A 21,658-nucleotide genomic window follows, 5' to 3' on the forward strand; every position below is an offset into this window, starting at 1 on the left:
TTGACTCAGGTTCGATCCCCGGCATCCCACATGGTCCCCCGAGCACCACCAGGAGTAACTACTGAGTGCAGAGCCAGGAGCAAGCCCTGAGCATCACCACATGTGGCCCCCAAAACAAAATCAAACAGAGGGAGTTAGGGTCAGTTGGCCCTGTTGTGTGGAATCCCGACACCCCAACCAGATGTGACACGTGGCGCATGTGGACAAGGCATGGTACACGGACAGGGCTGGTTAAATGTTCATGACTGTCACTGCTACTATGATGAGAATCACAAAAGCCCTGGCTGGTATTTCCCAGAATGGAGGTCAGGCAAACCTCTACCAAGGCAAAGGGTGTGTGTGTGTGTGTGTGTGTGTGTGTGTGACTGTGTCTGTGTGTCTGTGTGCGTCTGTGTGTGCACATGCATGCAAACCTCTGTCAAGGCAATTGGCGTGTATGTGTGTGTGTCTGTGTCTGTGTGTCTGTGTGCGTGTGTGTGCACATGCATGCAAACCTCTGTCAAGGCAATTGGTGTGTGTGTGTGTGTGTGTGTGTGTGTGTGTGTGTGTGTGTGCGCGCGCACGCGCACATGCTCATACAAGTTCACACTGAGAGGTTGCTGCAGTGCCAAAAGCCCTAGAGCCTGGCTCTGAACGGTGGGTGCAAACCCAGAGCTGCTTTCTGAGCTCACTCTCAAGCTCTCAACTCCTCTCCAGGACCCTGAGTTTCTGTAGGTTCACGCTGAATGCCCCACGATCCTTCCGGCAAGGACCCTATCGTGGGACAGGCACCCAGGGGATGCAGTTCCACTAAGCGCCTGTAGGGGGCTCTAGAGCTCTTCCATTTCCCATTTTCTGCGCTTCCAGGGTACCTGGTTTAAAACAATGGTTGTTTTCACCGAGGCTGTGCAACTATGCTTGCTCTGAGAGGTGCATGTGGAGAAACAGGGTTTGCTGGCTCCTGACTGGTGAGGAACAAAGCCCGGCTCACTCATGTTCCCTGCTGGCTTTGTTTCCGGCTGAGCCCCTCATCTTCTACTGCCTAACACTCCAGCGGGTGGTTTTCTGTCACGCTGCTGCGGCCTCTGTGGTCCAGCTCTAGGTAGTTGCCAACTGCCTGCTTCTTGATACAAGACGTCCAGCTCCTTCCTCCAGATTTCCAGAAAGACCCAGCTTACCCTGCTCCTTCCTAGAGCAAAACACGTTAGCTCTGGGTGCTGTGTTAGGATACTTCATCCGGCAGGTTAATCTCCCTAACTACAACATCAACCTTCCTGGATGCTGGAAACTACTGGTGTCTTCGAACTTCTCAGGGCAGGCTCAAGCTCACATTAATAAACACTGGCAAACAGTTCAGGGTAGTCATTTAAAAAACTGCACACACCCCTGAAAAGAAAAGATCCAAACCTCAACCACCAAATTTAAAAAATGCGCCTGTCAAGGTGGCTGGCTGGGGATACTGGGATGTGAGGGAGGTGGAGGTGGGACCCTGGGACCCTAGGGGAGGGAAAAGAATACACTATGTTTAAAACCAACTATGAATAACTTTGTAAATCACTTAATCAATTTTTAACTCGACATAATCATTCTCTTGAGCTTCATCAAAAGTAGAAAAAAGAAACTGCTTCTTAACTACATTAACTTAAGTAAACACCCATTGGCGGAGAAGCCAGACTTAGCAACAAATTCACAGGTATCCCTTCGCACAATAATAATAATAATAATAATAATTTTTTAAAAAAAGATTGTTTATGTAAGACCCAAATTTAACTGTTTGTACCAAGCAGCTCTTATCCCAAAGGGTCTAAGTATTCATTCGAAGGATATTTCCTTCCACTACCACAGTCCCAAATGGGAATTCCTTCTCTAATCCTCTTGTGTTGATCGCATTAAACAGAGATACCAGCTCAAGCACCCCGATTTCACTGCATTCTCCCGAGAAGGTGTGTCCAAAGAATGAAAAATAATTTCTAGAAGTAAGCAAGTCAATTAATAATAACATAGGAAATTTAATAAACACTTACTATGTACCAGTTCTTGGTGAAAGCCCTGTTTAAACTTTGCTCAAACAACAGTGGGAGGCAGGCAGTTAACATTAGTGGAAACTAGAATCAAGTTTGAAAAGGCTGTCAATTTCTGGTCAATTTCTCCCAGGGAAACAAAAGGGGTGAGAAACCAACAGTTGGACTCTGCCTGGGCTTTTAACAAAAGGGCCAATTCCAAAGGCACCCAAGGGTCCTTGGTTACTTGGGTTGTGTGCCACTTCTGCAGGAAGCTCCCTTCATTTCCCGGAAAAATCACTTACTTGGAGAACTGGATTGCTGGAAGGGAGTGGAGGGATTTCCCCGCACAGTCTCTCTCTTTTTTTTTTTAACAGTCTAGCCAGTTGGCCTCACTGATCAGAAAGATGTTACACCACGGGGTAATAAACTGCTTGTTTGCTGTGAATGAGACCGGCTCCAACCCACCCGGCACTTCCCGGACAATGAATCACAGATCCAAATGTTCTAAGGAAAAAAAATGAGAAAAAAAAACCCACCCTTTCCTCCTAATCCTTCTTAAACTCAACAAGACTGATTGGTTTTTATTATTCATGAATTAATTTTTTACTCAGGGTCCAACAAGGGAATTGAAGCTATAACGTTTCTCACTGCGAGGGGCAGCGTGTCTAGAGCTGGGTAGCACTGCCACGCTCTTCTGGGGGGTCTTCCTGGGGAGGGAGTTATGTTTTAACAAGATCAGTTAATAATCAGAGAGCGAACCTCCACCTTAAGGTCTGGCTTGGTTTTGAAAGGCAAAAATGAGTAATACTGTGATAAGAATATTAAAGTAGAAAGAAAAACAAAATCTAGGTTGCCTGGGACCCTGGCAACTTTGATGCCTCGGACTCTGGTGTCCAAACCCAGAAGTGGGAAGAGAGAGAGAGAGAGAGAGAGAGAGAGAGAGAGAGAGAGAGAGAGAAAGTGACAGGCACTGCCCGTAATAAACAGCGGAGCTGGGAGTCCCTGTCAAGAGTTCCAGAGGTGGGGGGCTCCTGAGGGGGCTGTTCCCAGGTGTCCTCTTCCAATCCTTCACCTCGGGAGAACAGGTTGAGGTATACAGGTGCGCGGGACACCACCTCTGTGAAGCCTAAGCACTCAGGAAAGGGTCAAAGGTAGCAAGGTGCTTTCATTTCTTCCACTTCTTTCTCCAGCTCTTCCCCTGAGCCATGTCCTTAAACCCCTTGTCCTCTGTGTGCCTTTGGTCTGCAAACCTTCTGCAGAAGGACCAAGGAAGGTGAGGGGGCACGGGAGCGGCGGCCTGGCATGGGCCTCAGAGGCAGGGGACCGCGGGGTCCCCGCCCGGCCACCCTTGCCTTGACAAGAGCCGCTTCCATTTCCTCCTTCAAAGGCAAACACCGCCCCACGTTTCTCAGGCTGGCCGTGTGGCTAGCACCGCATTCTCCTCTGCCCTTCCGTTCGGATCCAGAGAACAGGCAGTTTTAGTTCCTGGAGGAACGCAGACGTGCAAACCTGGAACCTCTGCACATTTGCAGTGTGCAGGAAGACACTGGTGGTGGTGGGGGGTGTAGGGGAAGAGATGGGGGGGGAGAGGACGAGACAGCAAACCTTACTCAGTTATAATAAAATCTGCTTATGAGCGTCGCTTTGTGCTTTGGGGGGAGAAAATGCCGTAAGCTGTTCTTACCGTGGCCATAATTATTACCACCATCGCGACATTGCTATTATTTCTGCGAAAGCGGCGTTCTCTCTGGCCAACGCTTGTTAGTGTGACTGCTTAGGCAGACAGTGCCAACACACCCCAGAGATAAATGACAAAGAGTCAGGGTGAAGGGAAGCGGGTAAGTGCCGCCCGCTGCACGCCTGCCGGAGAGATACTCTGCCATCAAAGGGGAATGTTTTCTGTTGATCGATTAGGAGGGCAAAAACAAAAGCACAGACCAGCTCAATTACTCTGCCTCCTGACGATGCCAACCAAAGCTGAAGGAAGGAGCGAGGGAGATGAGAGCAGAGAACGAGAAAGGGAAGGAACGTGATTGCTTTTGCGGACCTCCAGCCCCTATCACCTTCCATCCTGCCCATAACAGATACGGACACCCTGAGATTCACCTGGAAACAGGGGCTCTTCACCCTCGTTTCCACCCTCCGCCAGGAGCAGGTAGCCAACAGGGACGGAGCAAGGCACACTGCAGGCTGACTCGGAACAGGGGCCACCAAGGGCATTTGCTTTGGGACTTCATTCGCTAATGACGCCCAGTCCCTCAAGACCACTCAACTCACACCCACAACTCACACTTGCACGCACACGTCTCTGCTTCTTCCCAAATATATACTGGAGGATGTGGGGAACCAACCCAAACCGAACCAGGTACACTCAAAGAGGGATTAAAACACAAAAGTAAAATGAGAACGAGCTGGAGTAAAAATAGTGTGTTTGTGGGGTAGAGTGGAGACAAAGGAAAAAACATTTTTTGTTGATTTTCGACCCATACCCAGGATGCTCAGAGGTTACTCCTGGCTCTGTGCTCAAGAATTACTCCTGGCGGCGCTCGGGGTGGGGTGGGGGGGAACCTTATGGGATGCCGGGGAACCTTATGGGATGCCAGGGATCGAACCTGAGTCAGCCAAGGGCAAGATAAGCAAGCATCCTACCAGCTGTCCTCTAGCTCCGGCCCTGACAAAGGCAAATCCTAACTCTGAAAACATACAAGAAATCTCATGAACCATCATCCTTTATTTTCTTCTCCCTCTACCAGATTTCCACGAAAAAGCCAGTGTTACTCAAAAGGCTTTTTTTTCCCAGGTGTCTTCTAAAAATAACACCAGGTAAAAATACCAAAAACATACATCTAGTACATGTAACACAATTTTTAAAAATGATAGACTGAAATAAACAAGAAACAAATTCATTAACTCGAGTTCCTGGGGGAGGCAGGAACCAGACAAGTTAAACCGCCGCTTCAGCATTTGGGGTTCTGGGGCTCAGTTTTCTAGACGGGAAAGCCTGCGTCTCTAACCGGGCACACCGTGTCCCAGGACTTTTCACCGATATCTCAGGCAACACTGATGGTCAGGCAGGAGACTATAACGGCCAGGAGAGGACCCTAATACAGTTTTAAATGAGCATTGATCACATTTGAAGCCAGAAGATAAAAAACAAAACCTTGTCGGAGTTTGTTTAACTGCCTTTTGACCTCTGGATGAAATGACATTGAGGAATAAAATAGCATTATTCAGAAAACCGCTCCCGGAAAAGGCTCAATCCCAGGAACTCTGAACCACTCTATTGAATAGAATAAGGGCAGGGAGGGACAGAATAAGGGAGAGAAGGAAGAAAAGGTGGTGGTGGGAGTGGGGGTCGGGGTGGGGGTGGGGTGGCCCTTTTCGAAAGTAAAATGTAGTAATTTAAAAAAAAAATCGCAAAATGGAGGTTTACAAAAATTCTATACCTCCAACCCTCAGGAAAACGTTGGCATTTATTTTAACTCAACCTCTGAAATCAGCACATTTATCAGATTTTTCCATCCGGTCTGATTCCATACTCTAAGTCCCGTGGGCTGATACCTGGAGCAATTTGTCGTGAGTAAACACCTGCCCCTTTAAAGTCCAGTGTCACTGGTTGTTACTCAGGGACCGAGTGGGACCTGGAACAGAGCTGCCGAAGGCTGGCTGAGTGTGACCATCTGTTCTCCTGGAGCAGGGCGGGGCAGGGAAGGACCCTCATCCCCCCCACCCAAGCACCACCCAGACCAAAACTCTGAAGAGAGGCCTTTCAGAAAAATCCAACTCCTCCCTCCCTGCAACCCCCCTACCCTTTCACCCCCTGGAAACATCCAATCAAGGGGGTCCCCTGGGAAAGTGGTCACAGCCAGCCCTTTGTCCGAGGGGTCCGGCAGGGGAGCAGGGGCCGTGCTTGAATCGCAGAGCCCCCATCCCAGTTTCCAACCACCCTGGCACACACAGACGGCGACTGCCCCGCACCACCACCACTACTCTCTGAGGAATGGGCACTGCGTTGGAGGTTTCGGGGTTCAGGGCTCTGTTCTCTAACAGGGGCTTCACCCACAACAAGAAAGGGCCAGATATCCCCTTAAGTCCTGGCTCGGAGGGAGGTCAAGGGGCTGTGAGATCCTTTCTATCCTAATCCCGATTACAAAGTGCCCAAGTACACGGTCCATTCAAGTTCACTGGCCGGGTGGGAGGGGGGAGGCAGGCGGGGACACCACAGTGACAGTAGGGAAGAAGGCTGATTGTGGAGAGGTCATCTCTGCTCCCCCAAACTCACAGAGCTGTGCTTTGCTACAAGCCCAGTGGGACCCCCCCGCCCCGTGTTCATACAGCCCTGAGAACGCCCGAGAGGGGGAAATCACTCCCACACGCTGAGCTGTGGCTGTGCTCACGAGGTCCTGAGCACCCGGCTCTCCCCCAGCGATACCCCCAAACCCACAGGCCAGCGCGCACCCAGAATCAAATGGCACTGCCCCCCAAGCCCACAAACCAGCACGCACCCAGTATCCTCCATGCGGCCCCGGGGAGGGAGGAAAGGCCCCTGAGGACAGGCCTCACAGGGTCACTCTGTCACAGAAGCTGGGGTCGCTGGCCCAGTAGCCTAGGGAAGTAGGGACAGCCTCAGGCAACCTCCCGGTCATTGCGTGGATGGCCCCTCCAAGGAAAAGGTCTAGGCCCGCACCCCACTGCCCAGGACCGCGCTGCCATTAGTAGCAAAAGGTCAGTGGCCTCGGCAGAGGCCAGGGGCAGACTGGCCGGGGAGGGTTAATCTGCGGGCCACTACAGAGGTCACTGGTGTGAGAGAAGTGAAGCTTCCTGTGCCCCAGAGCCTGGCTGCTAATTACATTTGCAATTATAAACTCGCCCTCCCTGGGGGAGCCTCCAACCAGTCCGGGGGCAGCCTGTGTCCAGGGGCCCCAGGCCACCCCGCTTCACGCACTAGACTCTCTTCCAAGGAATGCGAGGCCAGGCCAGAGGCTCCCGGAGGGCCCCAGAGAGGAGCTGGCCCGGGTCACCGCACTTGCAGTGCTAAACAACACCCTTGATTTATCACCAGAAATCAGCGAAGGGGCTCAAGGGCAAACCAGCTAATGTGGACTCAGATTGGTTTGGCCTAAACCCACCCCAAGGGGTGCCTTTCACACTCCCTGCACCGTCTGGGGACCCCCCCCCCCCCGCCAACCCTTAAAAAAAACAGTCACAGCAGAACACATCGGAGGGTACACAAGCAAAGGACGCTGGGGTCCCCTGGGCAGGGGTGGGGTGGGGGGATGGTCCAGAGTGACACACCTGGAAGACGGAAGCCGCCCGCAGAATGGAGAGGGGTTCTGGTTAATTCCAGGCTGATCTGGTGGAGCAGGAAGAGCCTCGAAGGGCCTCACTGCCAGGGAAGGGTGGGCAGGGGCTGAGGATCCCCCATAGCTAGGAGAAGGCATGGGTAGGGCCGGGGGTAGGCTTTAGCATGTGGGCTGCACTTTCCTTCAAAAAAGTGAATTCTGGGGGCTGGAGTGATAGCACAGCAGGTAGTGTGTTTGCCTTGCACGCAGCCCAACCCAGGTTCGATTCCCAGCATCCCATATGGTCCCCCAAGCACGACCAGGAGTAATTTCTGAGTGCAGAACCAGGAATAACACCTGTGCATCACTGGGTGTGACCCCCAAAGCAAAAAAAAAAAACAAACAAAACAAAACAAAAGTGAATTCTGGTCTATATATCTGTTCCTTCCCCTTCAAATTAGAACCACCAAGAATATTCCTCATGTTGAGGAAGCCGCAGACAGATCCCAGAGTCCCTGCAGCAGCCGGCCAGAACATCTCTGTCCCCGAATCTGCTCCCAAATTTTGCTCCTTCAACAGCCTGCACCAAGGGACCCTCTTCTGGGGCAGCCCAGGATACTCCTCGGCTCCCCTGCAGAAAAGCACTGTGCAGAGTGCTCCGGAACCATGAGTCTACATGATCTTAAAAAAACCATGTGGCCGGGGCTGGAGCGATAGCACAGTGGGGAGGGCATTTGCCTTGCATGGGTTTGATTCCCGACATTTCATATGGTCCATATGGTCCCCCGAGCACTGCCAGGAGTAATTCCTGAGTGCAGAGCCAGAAGTAACCCCTGTGCAACGTCCGGGTGTGACCCCAAAAAAGCACACACACACACACACACACACACACAACAAAAAAAACCACCATGTGGCCACAGGTTCCCCCGGGCCCACACCTGCCAGCAGGGACAGAGCTGCAGGGTGGAGTTAGGGGGACCCCAAGCTTGCGGGGGGGGGGGGGGGCGGGCCTTCCTGGAGGCAGGACTGTGCCAGGAACATGTCCCAGCAGGCAGTTACTCCCCCTGCAGTCTTTCCCCGAAAGTCCCCGTGCCTCCCATCTCTGGGACTAAATGGAATATGTATTGATTCCTCCGAGTCAATAGCATGAAAAGGTTCCTGTTTTGGTGGTGGTGAGGGGTTGGAAGGGCATCAGTTGTTCCTCCATGTACGCCTTTTCAAGAAACATCTTTTCATCGGTGCTAAGTACTGGTTAAACAGAGGGCTGTTTCTAAAACAGAGGGAGTTGGATGAAAGAGAATAAGCTTCCAGAGGAAATTTCCAGTTATCAGGATGTCACTGAGCTGGAAAGGGACTTTCTGGGCACCGGGGCCCTCCCTGCTGGCCTCCCAGTTTCCTCCTGGATTGCCTGGGGGTGCTGAACAAGCCCAGCCCCCTGACACCCCAAGCTGCTCCCCCCAGCAACCCAGAACTCCTGAAGGGTGCACAGGGGCCCCCTAGAGCCCCTCCCCAGGAAAATCAGGACCCCCTCTCTTCACTGATTTAGTTCCAAACATACCATTAAAAATTAATTCCCCCCTTTGTTTTTCTCTGGGCCAGTGGTTCTGAATTACCATGTGGCATTTTCCCCGCGTGTGAACCCACATATCTTACCTCTAGGACACTTTGTTCTTTGTTTCTTTAACATCAGCCAAAGTGGGCATCGGAAGGCAGAGGCAGCCCCCCTCCCCCCTCCAATAACCCCCAGGTTTTTATGCCAATAGTCTTCGGCTGGCCAGGGCAGGGAGACGTTTGTACACAGACACCCGCCGGCCGGCACACTGACTCCCACTCCAGCTGATTATGTATGTACATAAAATATTGATTAGAAATGGTAATGGAGTCACCTACAGGATTGGCTACAGGAAAATGAAAATGAAGGACAGAAAGGTAGGAAGACACGGGTGTGTGTGGGTGGGTGCAACCGTGTGGGTGCATTTCTTGGTGTGTGTGTGTGTGTGTGTGTGTGTGTGTGTGTGCGTGCATTTCTCACCTGGGGAAAGTGTGAACACCAAAGCACCCAGATATGCTCTTGTTACGTTAGCAGGTGAGAAAGACTGGGAGCCCTTCCTAACCCGTCAGTGGTGATTGCGACCTTGGGTTTTCTCGGGGCTCGGAAGAGCAGCAGTGGGTAGCAACTGCGTACAAAGTAAGGAACCTACCAAGCCCTGCTCCCCAGAAGTCTCCCTAGGAGAATGATGCATTCATCCTGGTCCTTCCAAAGCCTCGAAAGCTACTTGTGAAGAAGTGAGATGGGGTTGGGGGAGGGTGTGATCAGACCGATACAACCCCTCTCATTCACCTCCCTGCCCCCTAAACACACACACACACACACACACACACACACACACACACACACCATCAGCTTCTTGACCTCTAGAAGCCCTTCCTGGGAAATTCTGTGCCCCTGTACCACAGCAGACACAGGTCCACACATGAGTACATGTGTACAGGAACACTGCCCAGCCTGGTCACGGATTCCAAGGAGCACCTCACTGAGATTCCGTGGGGATGGCAGGTATATTCCTGCTATTTTCCCTGTGCTTCCTGTATGGCTGCCTTTTCCTGAGCCTCGCTGAGTGGAAGGAGAGTTCACTGCAAGGAAGCCAGGGAGGGTAAGTATCCACCCCGTCAAGTTTCCCTCACAAATGATTTCCATTTCCACCCCACACACCCAGGCCTTCCACCTCCTCATTCCTTCCTGCGGCCCTTCTCCATTCCTGCCAACAGTGCCCACACCTCAATGAATCCCCAACCTGCTATGGTTCCCCCCGACCCCACATTTCACTGCTTTCCTCCTCCGGGTGCCCATAGTCAAAGTCTCCCTCCCATGAATTTGCACAGGGATCGGCTATGACTTGAGGCAGAGAAGGTGAATACAGACACATGTGGAGTCCAGAGAAGGGACAAGGCACGGGAGCCTAAAGAATTGAAACACTTGGTATTTGTAGGATGGGGTGACTTCGGGAAAGAACCCCACCAGCGGGGGGCCTGAATCTCCTTTCACTGGCTCCCCGGGGCAGGCTGCTGTTGGCTTGGGGAGGACGCAGCACTCTGCAGCATCCTAGCCGGCCACTCTGCAGGTGAGATTGGGCAACCTTTTCAAAGGAGGAAGAGCCCCTTTTCAAGCGGATGGACGTCTGAATGCATTTTAATTTATCAGCGCCCTTGACCCAGGGCCCATCCTTCTCATTTCCTACCTGCTGTCTAAATTCTGGCTGACTCTAAAGGGGTTGTCTGCTCAAACTAGAACCAAAAAGGTCAGTGTGACAGCACCAGACTCCGTCATGCACAAGCTCCAAAGTTGCCTCCTCGGCCAGGCATGGTACCCACCACCCCCATCTCGGGGCTCAGAGCCGGGATCTGTGCAGCCACCCACCCTCACCTACCCAGTATTTATTTTTAATGATCTCGTGGTTCTTTGGGGGGGGGGGAGTGGGAGCGGTGCGGCAAAGAAGAGAGAGAGAGAGAGAGAGAGAGAGAGAGAGAGAGAGAGAGAGAGAGGACATTGGGGCGAACTGACTTGGGCGAATTTAGTTTGCTTCTGGAAAAAAAAAAGAGAAGCCAGACGCGCTCCAAGTTAAGCAGGCTCGCGAGAACTTTGAAGTTGTCGTCTAATTGTGATTTTAATTTTTAAAAGCCAGCTGAGAGGGTCCCTCGGAGTGCCCATACCCAGGGCCCGGGTATTACCACCGGCCCGGGGCGCTGAGGGCGCTCGGTGCCCGAGGAAGCAAACACGCGGGGTGGGTCCCCGGGGTGCTTCTGAAGGTTTGCGGGAGGAATCGAGCTGGTAGCGGAGGCCCCTCGCTGTGACCAGTCGGGACCCAGCACCCCGGGTGGGCCGGTGCGGTAGGGGACTCCCCGCTTCCCACTTTTCCTCTTTGAGCGCTGAGCGTGCGATCCGGGCCGGGAATCGCGGTTCCTGGGAGTCGGGTCGCGCCGCTCCAGCCGCGTGCGCCCTGGCGGATCCGACCACCCCCGGGTCCCGCGAGGTTGGGCAAAGCCGCCCCAGCAGGAGTGAGCAGGACACCGCTCCGATCGGTTCCGTGGGTCCCTCCAAACGCAGGGAACCAACTTTGCGTTTGGTTTGCCTCGGCCCCTGCGACCGGACGGCAGTTCCCACACCTGGCGGAAAATGCATCCCCCCCCCCACCTGCCCGAGCACGCGGGGGTCCCCTCCCCTGCACCCCCCCCCCGGCTGTCGGGTGCCACGTGCGCGCCCTCGGGACACCCCACCGGGTCCACTGGACCAGCGCTGCGGTCTCCAGGATCTCCAGATTCCGCTCGACTTCGCTCCCTTACCAGGATCATTTTTCATGCCCAGTTTGGAAATGAGCGTCCAGGTCTGGGGACCCCCCGCCCCGCGCTTCTCCTCCGGGACTTCTCCTGCCCTTCCCGCACCTGTTCTGACTTGCTCCTCCCGGAGTCCCAGAAAACTCCCAATATATATATATTTTTTCTCCCCGTGCGGGAACAGTGGAGAGAAAGACCAGAGCGCACGCTCAAGCGCGGCTCTCCCCGGGAAAAGTCAGGGTTTGCCAAAGGCGGGTGGCGGGAGAAGTTGGAGACGCGGGAGAAGAAGCCCTAGAAAGTGTGCGTGCGCCTTCCCCCTTCCGACGTGGCCCGCAAAGCCCCGGGGGTCCCCGCCACTTGCAGGGCTCCCAGAACTGAGACCCCTTCCTCCTCCCCGAGACACGGAGCGCCGCGCGCGCGGGACAGGAGGAGACGTCCAGACCCCCCACCCCCACCCCCGGGGCGCGGAGCACCTACTGGTTGTGGTAGCCCAGGGGATCCGGGATGCAGAGTTCCGACACGTCCATCAGTCCCGTTGGAGCATTCCCACTTGGTGGAGAAAGAGGCGGCGGGCACCGGCGCCGAAGAGCGCGTGAAGGGCACAGGCGAGGTGCGCGCCGGGGCAGGGGCGCACGGGCAGGCGGCGGCGGGCCGGGCGGGAGGCCGGGGGCCGAGCGCGCCCAGCCCCGCGCGCCCACTCACGCACGCACCCGCAGCGGGCAGCGGGGACGGGCAGCCGCGGAGGCGGCGCGGGCACCCGAGACCTGGAGCCCACTAACCCTACTGTAGCTTTAAGGCAGCCAGACTGATGTATGGTTTGGCTCCTATTGGCTATCTCTCAGGGGCTGGACTTAAAGTGACAGACTCGAGCGGGGCGGGGGGAGGGGTGGGGGGCGCGCCTGGGAGACTTCAATGGAACCGGACGCGCACGCGGGGTCCCCACGTCCAGAGGAGTAGGAGGACTCAGGTGTTAGAGCCGCAAGGCCTGCGCTCTTCTCCATTAGAGAGAGAGAGAAATATTGTCCAGCTAGTGGTACTGGGGGTGGGGTGAAAGATTTGCAGCTTTACAGACCCTCCCCTCCACCTTAATTGGCAGACCTCCAGGGTTCCCCCCGTCAAGCATTTGGGAAGAGGGTGGTTTTCCATGTTTAAAAAATGAGTCATATTTCCCTGCCCTCTCACCAAGGACGAGAGGTCCGCCCCGGCCTTAGAAATTCACAGCCTCCCAGGAGAAGCACCAAAGTGCAAAGGGTCATCCCAGGGAGAGAACAGAAAAGAAACAGACCCTCACCCTCCACTCTGCGGGTCCCCAACGCCTGCGCGACAGTGGGTCCTGAACCGCTCTCCTGCAGAGAGTGTCTGGGGGAGGGGGGTGGGGCTGTAGAATGCTCCCGGGGCTGTGGAAAAGAAGCCCGCCCTGCCCCAGGGCGCAGGCACCAGCAAATGCCTGCTGATTTGTGGTTTAAAACAGGTGTTGTTAGGACCACCAGCTTTCCCGTCACCTCCACTTGGAGGCAGCCCAGCAGACAGGGCTCTTCCACCTGACACCTGATTTCTGCCCCCCCACCCCCAACCGCACCCCATCCCTATAAACTCTCCTGCTTCCTGGAACTCCCGACTTTAGGGTGGCACTCTACCAGACTCAGCAATATGTCAACTCTCCAACCCTCCTCTTTTTTTTTTTTTCTGGGGCTCTTCTTCTTGTGAGATGTGCCAGCCACTGGGATAATAATCAATTTGATGATTCAAATGAGTGTGAGGCGAAGGCAAGTATAGAATTAGTTAAAGGAGGGAGGGAGGCCCTGAGGAAAGATTCCCCCTGTCCTCACCTTGTTCTCCTATCAGCTGCGGAAGACAATGAGCAGTAGGGAAAAGCCATAATTTGATCATCAAAATCATGTCTGAATGGGGTGGAAGAGCAGGCAGCTTTCAAGCACCTCAGCAGTGAAAGCCTGGAGGGCCTGGGGATCCCTAGGAGGAGCCAGTGTTGTGGGGGGGGGGAGTGCTGGGGAGTGGGCAGCCGGCGGGAGCACCACAGATGATACTTGACTTGGATAAATGGAGGTGTGCGCCGGCTGGGAAGCAGAGCTGAGATTTTTCATCCATGCTGAAGTGGGGGAGTGCGTGGGATTCTCCGGGCACAGGGCTCAGGGAGCATCTCATGGAGATGGATGAAGATGTCTGTATTGTCACTAGACACACCCCCCACATGCACGTGTGTACACACACACACACACACACACACAACACACACACACGGTCCTCGATTTTTTTTTTTAAATCACAGAGGTCATGAGTGGCATTTCAGATGGCATGTGGGATGCCCAGACACCTTCCTCAAGCCTGGCTTCTACACACCTCCATCTCTACCCTGAGGAAGGTGTCTGGTTCTCTGGATTCCATCCTCTAAATATAGGGCAAGAGGGAACTCTTCAAAATGGGTACCTTGGGGCTGGCAGAATATTACAGCTGGTAAGGCATTGGCCTTGCTCATGGCAGACCAGGGTTCAATCCTCCGCACCCCATATGGTCCCCTGAGCACCGTCAGGAGGAGTTCCTGAGTGCAGAGCCAGGAGTAATCCCTGAGCATCGCTGGGGGTGGGGTGGGTGTCAAAAACCAAACAAACAGAAAGAAATATGCATATCATGTTCTCTCCCTGCAGTTAGGAGAGAGAAGCAGTCCTTCTTGTTGTTCCCTCAAAGAAAAGCTCCCGTGTCACCAGGCTCAGTCTCTGCACCCGCCACGTAGAACACCCACCTTCCAGAACCTTCTGTTGCTCACTTTTTGGATAAAGTATCTGGTTGCTATATGGATATGAGTAATGCATCCACCCTGCACTCTGGACAGACCATCAGCTCCATGGGCAGGGTCTGAGCCTGGGACATAACAGTTGTTCAATAAAGACTTCCTAGATGAATTGTTAACCTCTTGTCATTTGGGGCGGTGTGCCGAGCCCACAGAGGCAGGGAGACCCTGACTGGTTGTAGGGGACCAGCTGACTTTATGTGGGTACATCACTTTTAACTCGGTACACAGAACAGTTGTGGGACCCTGCACAGAGAGACCCTTTTAGCCCAGAGCAGGGAACCCAAAGCATTTCCTTGGACTGGGTCCAAGGAGTGGTCCTGCTGATTCAAGAGTGAGGCGAAACTGCACGGTGCTTGTGTCTACACCGGAGACACAGCCTTGGGGAGCGGTGAAGGCAGGGAGGGGTGTCCCCTGGGAACTGGCCGAGCCACGGTCTGCAGGCCGGAAGGAGAACCATAGACCCAGGCTACCCTGCTCCATGGCCCAGCCAGCTGCCCGGCCAGCAGCCCTGAGCCCAAGCTCTTTCTCTCTGCCTAGGAATTGCAGAGGGAGGCGCGGGGAGCCCCCAGCCAGCCCTGCAGGCTGAGGTGGCTGCTCCCCGTGTCTCCTGACCGGGAGCCTTCCTCCCTCAGTCCTCAGCCAGCAAACAGGAGGGCAGGACTGCTGCCCATGCCAATGCAGTACCAGCCTGTAGCCAGAGGGGCAGCAGTGTGGAACACTCGGAGGACGCTGGGAATGGGTCTGGGCCACTCCGTGTGACCTTGACAAAGTCATCTTTCTCCAGAGAACAAAGCGGAGCGAGGGGGTGTCCGTGGTGTGAGCAAAACTCTTAGGTTCCTTTAAGATGGAAAGTCAGAGCCGGACGGTAGTCCAGAGGGGAGGGCCCTTGCCTTGTATTCTGTCCACCCGGGTACAATCCCTGATTGAGATGGTCTCCCGAGCCCTGCCAGGAGTGATCGCTGAGTGCAGGGCCAAGGAGTCAGCCCTGAGCACTGCTAGGTGTGCTTCCCACCGCCCCCAAAAATAAATTCTTTCAGCCATTCATCATTTCATACTTTCCTTTTCTTCTTGCTTTGTCGCTTGGGCCACACTCCGCTATGCTCACCTCATGGGCTATTCTTGAAGGGGGGAGGTCACCCTTGGGGGCTGTTTCCAGTGATGCTCAGGAGACAATGCTGTACCAGGACTCAAACTAGGAGCCCCCCATGCGGAGCGTGCCTTCCAGCCCTTGGTGCCACCACCCCAGCATGCGTCCCTCTTGACTTTCATCTGAGGCAGGTAACTGTGATCCTCCCTGCCAAGTCCCGTTTGTTTTCTTGTAGGGCTCACTCCTGCCCTCTTCCCCCTTCCAGGGGCAAGTCCGGCAAAAGAACTGGAATAAAAGGCTGCCCAGACTGGAGTCCTGGACAGTGTGGAGGTTCGACATCTCGCTCTGGTCAGTGACAAGCACTTTTAAATAGATATGTCTGGCCGCCACAGGCCTCTCTCCCTAGGAGGGACTGGGAATCGTTAAGAAGCTGGGGGAGGTTTGGCAAATAGGAAATAAGTGCATTTCCTTGTGTGGTGCTGACCTGCCAAGGTCACACAGCAGCCCCAGTCCCTGCACTTCCCTGTCCCGGCTCCTGCCTCCCCAGAGGTCAAGTCCTTCCCTAAGGAATGCAGGCTGGGCAGACCCTACCCCAACACTTCCTGGACCTAGACACAGGGGGCTTCTGTGCTCCCCTCCCCCCCCCCCCCAGGAGGCACTAGTTGATGGATGCGCTTTCTGCCCCACTGTGCCTTACAGGCTGTGCTCTGGGTGGCAGATGGGTAAGAACCTCCCTACCTCAACTCCAGACACAGTGTATCCTCTAGCCCCCAAACTCCCCAGGCTCCCAAAGCACCACAAACAGGGCTGCTGGTCCACCCCTCTCCTTCCCAGAGCGAGAGCCTTAACCAGGCTCCTCTCTGGTTCACTTCTGCATCTCCAGGGCCACTCCTGCTTCTTCGCCATAACCTGTTCCTCTGACCCCAGTGCGAACACCTGACCCTCTTGACCGAACCTCATCTGGGTGCTTCACCCCTGCTTGAGGCAGCCCCTGGGCCCTGGGAGTCCCATCATTTCTGTGCACCCAGAGCATCGGCCAACTGCATTTCTCGGGAACTGGAAGCCCTTCCTTGTGCGGTGTTTCCCCAGTGAGAGGAGCCCTCTCTCTTCTTCCAAGCCTAGCCACAAGCTTCACAGGAGCCACCAGGCATGGCGCAGACTTAAGAGTGCTGAGGAACGTTGAAAGCCCACAGGACTCGGAGCATCTCTGCCACGCGCCCTGTGTGCAGAAGTGTGAGGACTCCGTGGGAGGCCATTCCTATGCCCTGCCCCGAGCTCGTGCCTGTACCCTCCCATGCCATGTTCCAGGGGAAACACACCAGACTGGTGGCCACTCTTACCAGGATGGAGAAGGTACCGCAGTGGACAGGCGCTCAAGCACTCCAAGATGCTTCTGTTGCCCCCCACCAAGTAGAGGGCTGAGGGGGGTCTGTACAGGAAAGTGTGCCCCTCAATAATCTGTAGTGGCTGTGGGGGGCCTGGCCTACACTGAGAGCCTGACTCGTGTGTCACGGAGCCCCCAGATGGCCGGTTCCAGCCCCACACCTCTGCCGGCCCACTGGTCTCACATGCTAGAATTGGGGGTGCAGGGTTATATCCCAAGGGGTGGTCAGCACCCTGGCCTACCATTGGCTGGCCCATGTCCCAAGGATCATAATTAACTGATAACGCTAATACAATGTGAGTTTGTGCTCTCGTAATAGTCTCCTGCTGACAGATAAATGCTGTGGAAACAGGATGGCTTTTCCTTATGCTGTAATGGGCCATTAGGGGGGCAGGACGGCTCATGTCCCATTAGGCTGCAGCCATGGCACCACAGGTAGACTCTGAAGGGGATGTCCTGAGTGGCAAAAACCCTACCAGTGTTCGTGTCATCGCCTGAATTTCCCCCTGGGGCTCTTGGGAGAACTTCTAGATGGTCAAAGCTCTGTAGCACTGTCCTCCCATGGTTCATCTAATTGCTCGAGTGGGCACCAGTGATGTCTCCATTGTGAGACTTGTTACTGTTTCTGGCATATCAAATACACCATGGGGAGCTTGCCAGGCTCTGCCATGTGGGCGGAATACTTTCGGTAGCTTGCCGGGCTCTCCGAGAGGGATGGAGGAATCGAATCCGGGTCAAGGCATGTGCAAGGCAAACGCCCTACCCGCTGTGCTATCACTCCAGTCCAGTCAACTCTATAACTTATTAATTTTATTTGTAGAGGGACACAGAAGTCCCTCACAGCAATACTGGGTCAACTAGACCCGACTCCTTGTGAGGTCCTGACATCACTAAATCAATGATGGCTGGAGGAATCACTTGGGATGGGAGATGTGTGCTGAAAGTAAAGGATAAAGGACCAAACATGATGGCCTCTCAGTGTCTGTACTGCAAACCATAGTGCCCCAAAGTTGAGAGAGAGTAAGAGGGAAATTGTCTGGCAGGGGACATAGAGGCAGGGGATGGAGCCGGGTGGGGTGGCAGGAGGGATATTGGGGATATTGGTGATGGAAAACACGCACTGGTGGAGGAATGGGCATTCGATCATTGTATGACTGAAACTCAAACATGAAACCTTTGTAACTGTAGCTCACAGTGATTCAAAAAAAAAAAAAAAAAAAAAAAGCAAGGCCCTGAGGATGCATTTCTGTGGGGCTCTGCCGTGTTGAGGAAACTACTTGACTTTGGCCATGCTTGGCAGGCCACCAGGACAATGCCAGTGCTGCAGCTACCATCTTCAGCCCTTTTGATATTTTGTTTGAGTCACAAGATTCCATTCTCACCAATACAACTAACCGACACTTGGAAAGTCTCTGGTTTGGTTTTTGTTTGTTTGCCTTTGGGGGCCATACCCAGTGGTGCTCAGGATTTATTCTGGGCCCTGTGCTTGGGGATCACTCCTGATGGGGCTCAGGGCGACCAGATATGGTGCTGGGGATCTATAACCATGGTTTGACTGCAGGTAAGGCCAGTGCTTAACTCCTTTCCTGTCTGCGTTCCCTGATGGTCTGTTTGCTGGGAAGGATGATCCTTCCTACAAGCCCCATCCTGTGGCATGGCAGTGAGCTGGCAGGCGTGGGGTCAGAAAGGACACATCCATATCTTCTTAAGAACAGAGATCTTTTCCCTTCAAGTCCCCAGGACAATAGGGACCCCTCATGGCCATCATGGACTTGTCGCCTGCCAAGTTTCTGGGAGTTGGGGGAGAGGAGACAGAGAAAAGAAGGGGGAGATGGAGGAAGAGGTAAAAGGAAGAAGAGGTAGGCTGCTGGGGCGGGGTCTGCCATAGGGCACATGCCTCATACATGGGGACAGGCGGGGGGAGGGTGGTCCTGGGCTCACCTCCAGCACCACGTGGCCCCTCACACACGACAAGGAGCCCGGAAGAGCCCAAGGACAGTCAGTCCTGAACATCAGGCCCTCAGGTCTGGGCCATCATCTGGGCTGATGAGATCATCTAATAATTGGAAAGCAAAGTGGAGACACTCATGCTAAAAGTGGTGATGTAAAACTCAGAGACTAGAGCCAAGCCCTTTGATGCCACTTAGCAAGACTTCCTTCATTTTTTTTTTTTTTACATTTATTATGTGCCCTCATCATAGGTCACACCATCAAGCTGCCAAGCATCAGCCCTGGATACGGCCCCTAAAAAAATCAAAGAAACAAAACCCAAAACAGACAACAAATACAGATTATGGCTTCCTAGTGGTACCTGGACCCTAAGAAGTATTGAACAGTTACCTCTTGGCTGAATGGTTTCTGCAATAGAACACTTTCCTTTAGTGAGTTGTGGATTTTTTTTCCCATATCTCTAAGGAAATTTGACCTTGTTTTCTTATAAATTTATATTCAGTTTCTTACAACCTTTTTGAATGAATTCAAACATAAAAAGTAGTTGGTTTCAAAGGGTAGGGTAAGTGATTTGTTTCTAGGGTTTAATCATTGGTTAAAAAAAAAATTGCTCTGTGGCTAATGATAGTTTAACTGCAAAAAATCTCATGGCGAAGGCCGGTCAGAGAGAACAAATAATTTGCTTTGCAAACTGGCAGCTCATGGCTCCTTGGGCATTTCCATTTTGCAGGAGACTTATCTTAGAGAAATCACGAGAATTAAACAGTTCATTTATAGGGGCCGCACCCAGCGGAAGTGCACAGGGGGGCGTGTGGTACCATGGGTTTAATGCAGGGCCTCACTCAGGCTAGGCATGGCCTCTGCTGCTTGAAGTACATTCCCTGCCTAAGACCCAAAACCTTAGGGAAATTCATTCTAAAGCTTAACTTCTTCAACTAGGGGTTCACATAACTGACTAGGGTGGGGGTGGTAAAAAATTTGGCAATTGCAGAAAGGTTTCCAAAAGTGTAAAAAAGCAAAAAAAAAAAAAAAAAAACCAACCCCAAGACAACCAAACAAAAAAAAAAATCGAATTCAAAATCCAACATGGTAGGAACTCCAGGTGCTTCTGGAAGCTCTGGTGGTTGCAAATTTGGGGTGAAACAGGGGTCAGGAGCCGAAGAGTTTTAGAAACCCTGCGTTAAAGTACACACATAGGTAGAGAGTGTTGCGATTTGGTAGGAACAAAGACATTTAATGGGCAGAGCATATTTGGCCTTAAAAAATTCAATTCTAGTTGACCTTTGATTTTTTTTCAGTGTAAAATGCAGTGTGTGTTTTTTTTTCTGTAATAAAGTGTCTAATGGAGGAAGGAGCAAACGCAGCTGGCAAAAATCAGATTTTTAGGAAAAAATCAAATGTGTGTTACTCACGGTGAAGTGCTGTGCCTTTGTACACTGCCTGATTCAGGGGATGGCTTTCAGTCCTGCTCTTAGAGAAGAAAAGTGCTTGCCCATCTTTATATCTTCAATAAATGTTGGGCTAAGGAAGGCAGCCCCCCCACCCCACACCTGCCCTGTCTCAGAGCCTGACACACGTGGAACCCACCACGGCGGCCAGCCCCGAAGTCTCCAGCTTGGCTGCAAGGTAGTTCTCAACCCTCCTTCCTCATAGACCCCTGGAAATATGAAGCTTTCGCTGGATTCCCAACTTAGAAGAGTTCACCTTTCCAAGAAGGACCAGACAAAGCAGGAAGGGAAACAGCGGAAGAACCAAAGAGAGTTTAGAAAAGCAAGTAAAAGGCAGCCGCGACGCAAGATTTAAGATGGATAAACAGAGGTGATACGCTTGTCAGCGATGCCCTCGGAATGAGCGTGCTGTGGAGACGGGGTGGGCAGTAAGGCAGAGAGACACAGGGGTGGGGGTGGGGGGGATTGGCAGGGGCGTATTGAGGAGCACAGTAAGCAGTGGCTTCCCACTCAGCCCCCAGCTGCAGGAGCCACACTGCTCAGGGGTCACTGTCACTGTCACTGTCCTCCCGTTGTTCATCGATTTGCTCGAGTGGGCCCAGTAACGTCTCCATTGTGAGACTTGTTGTTACTGTGTTTGGCCTATCGAATACGTCATGGGGAGCTTGCCAGGCTTTGACGTGCGGGCGAGATACTCTTGCTAGCTTGCTGGGTTCCCCGAGAGGGGCGGAGGAATCGAACCTGGGTCAGCCTCGGGGGTCATTGGACAAAGACCAGCAGAGCCGGGAGCGGCTGCCAGTCCTCTCCCTGAGAGGCAGAGGACTCTGTACTCAGCCCCGGAGGATGTTCTTCAAAAGCAGACAGGAGCGGGAAGGATGTGCAGAAGAGTGGAGAGGGTGGGAGCGGCCTTGGAATGGGGTCCCCCCAGGAAGAGAGGCAAGCGTGCTGCAAGGTGTCGCATGCTGTGGAGAAGGGAGAGTCTCCCTCTACACCTCCTTCCTCTCCCTGGCCAGCACTCTGCCTGGCTATCTGCCCCCTGGGGGACGTGTGTGAGATATGTGGCTTACGGTTCGTCCAGAGGCTGCACCCCAGAAGTCCAGGAAGGCGGTTTCCCTACGCTCACCTTTACTCTGTCCTCTGTGCCCTCCTATGGGGTGTGATGATTTCTCTGGCGGACCTTCCGGAAAGACAAGTGTGGACCTCTCAACTGCTCTTCCGGGTTGGCGTGGGCAGAGGTGCCCTCAATGAGTCGATTCTCTCCTTGGCATTTGTTCTTGCCTCACTCTCCCCATTCTTTTTTTTATTTTTTATTTTTATTTATTTTTTATGTAGTAGTACTGCGATTTATTCAGCCACTAATTAGGCTGATTGAATTGTGCGTGAA

General features: G+C 53.4%; 1 protein-coding gene across 3 annotated transcripts in view; it reads right to left on the reverse strand.

The window, feature by feature from the left end:
- Positions 1 to 21,658, reverse strand: part of ESRRB (estrogen related receptor beta) — a 170,770-nt gene that overhangs the window by 99,108 nt on the left and 50,004 nt on the right. The window contains exon 1 of one of the 3 annotated variants that reach the window (XM_056133627.1): positions 12,074 to 12,351. The exons of 1 other annotated variant lie outside the window; for it this stretch is intronic. In XM_056133627.1, coding sequence (XP_055989602.1) covers positions 12,074 to 12,123 — 50 coding nt within the window. In that variant the 5' untranslated portion in view covers positions 12,124 to 12,351. Of the gene's footprint in view, positions 1 to 12,069; positions 12,352 to 21,658 lie in introns of those variants that run through there. One more of the 3 variants, XM_056133630.1, reaches the window with a different exon arrangement.

The sequence above is a fragment of the Sorex fumeus genome, unplaced genomic scaffold (genome assembly GCF_029834395.1).
Source record: "Sorex fumeus unplaced genomic scaffold, SorFum_2.1 ptg000098l, whole genome shotgun sequence".
Classification (NCBI taxonomy): Eukaryota; Metazoa; Chordata; class Mammalia; order Eulipotyphla; family Soricidae; genus Sorex; species Sorex fumeus.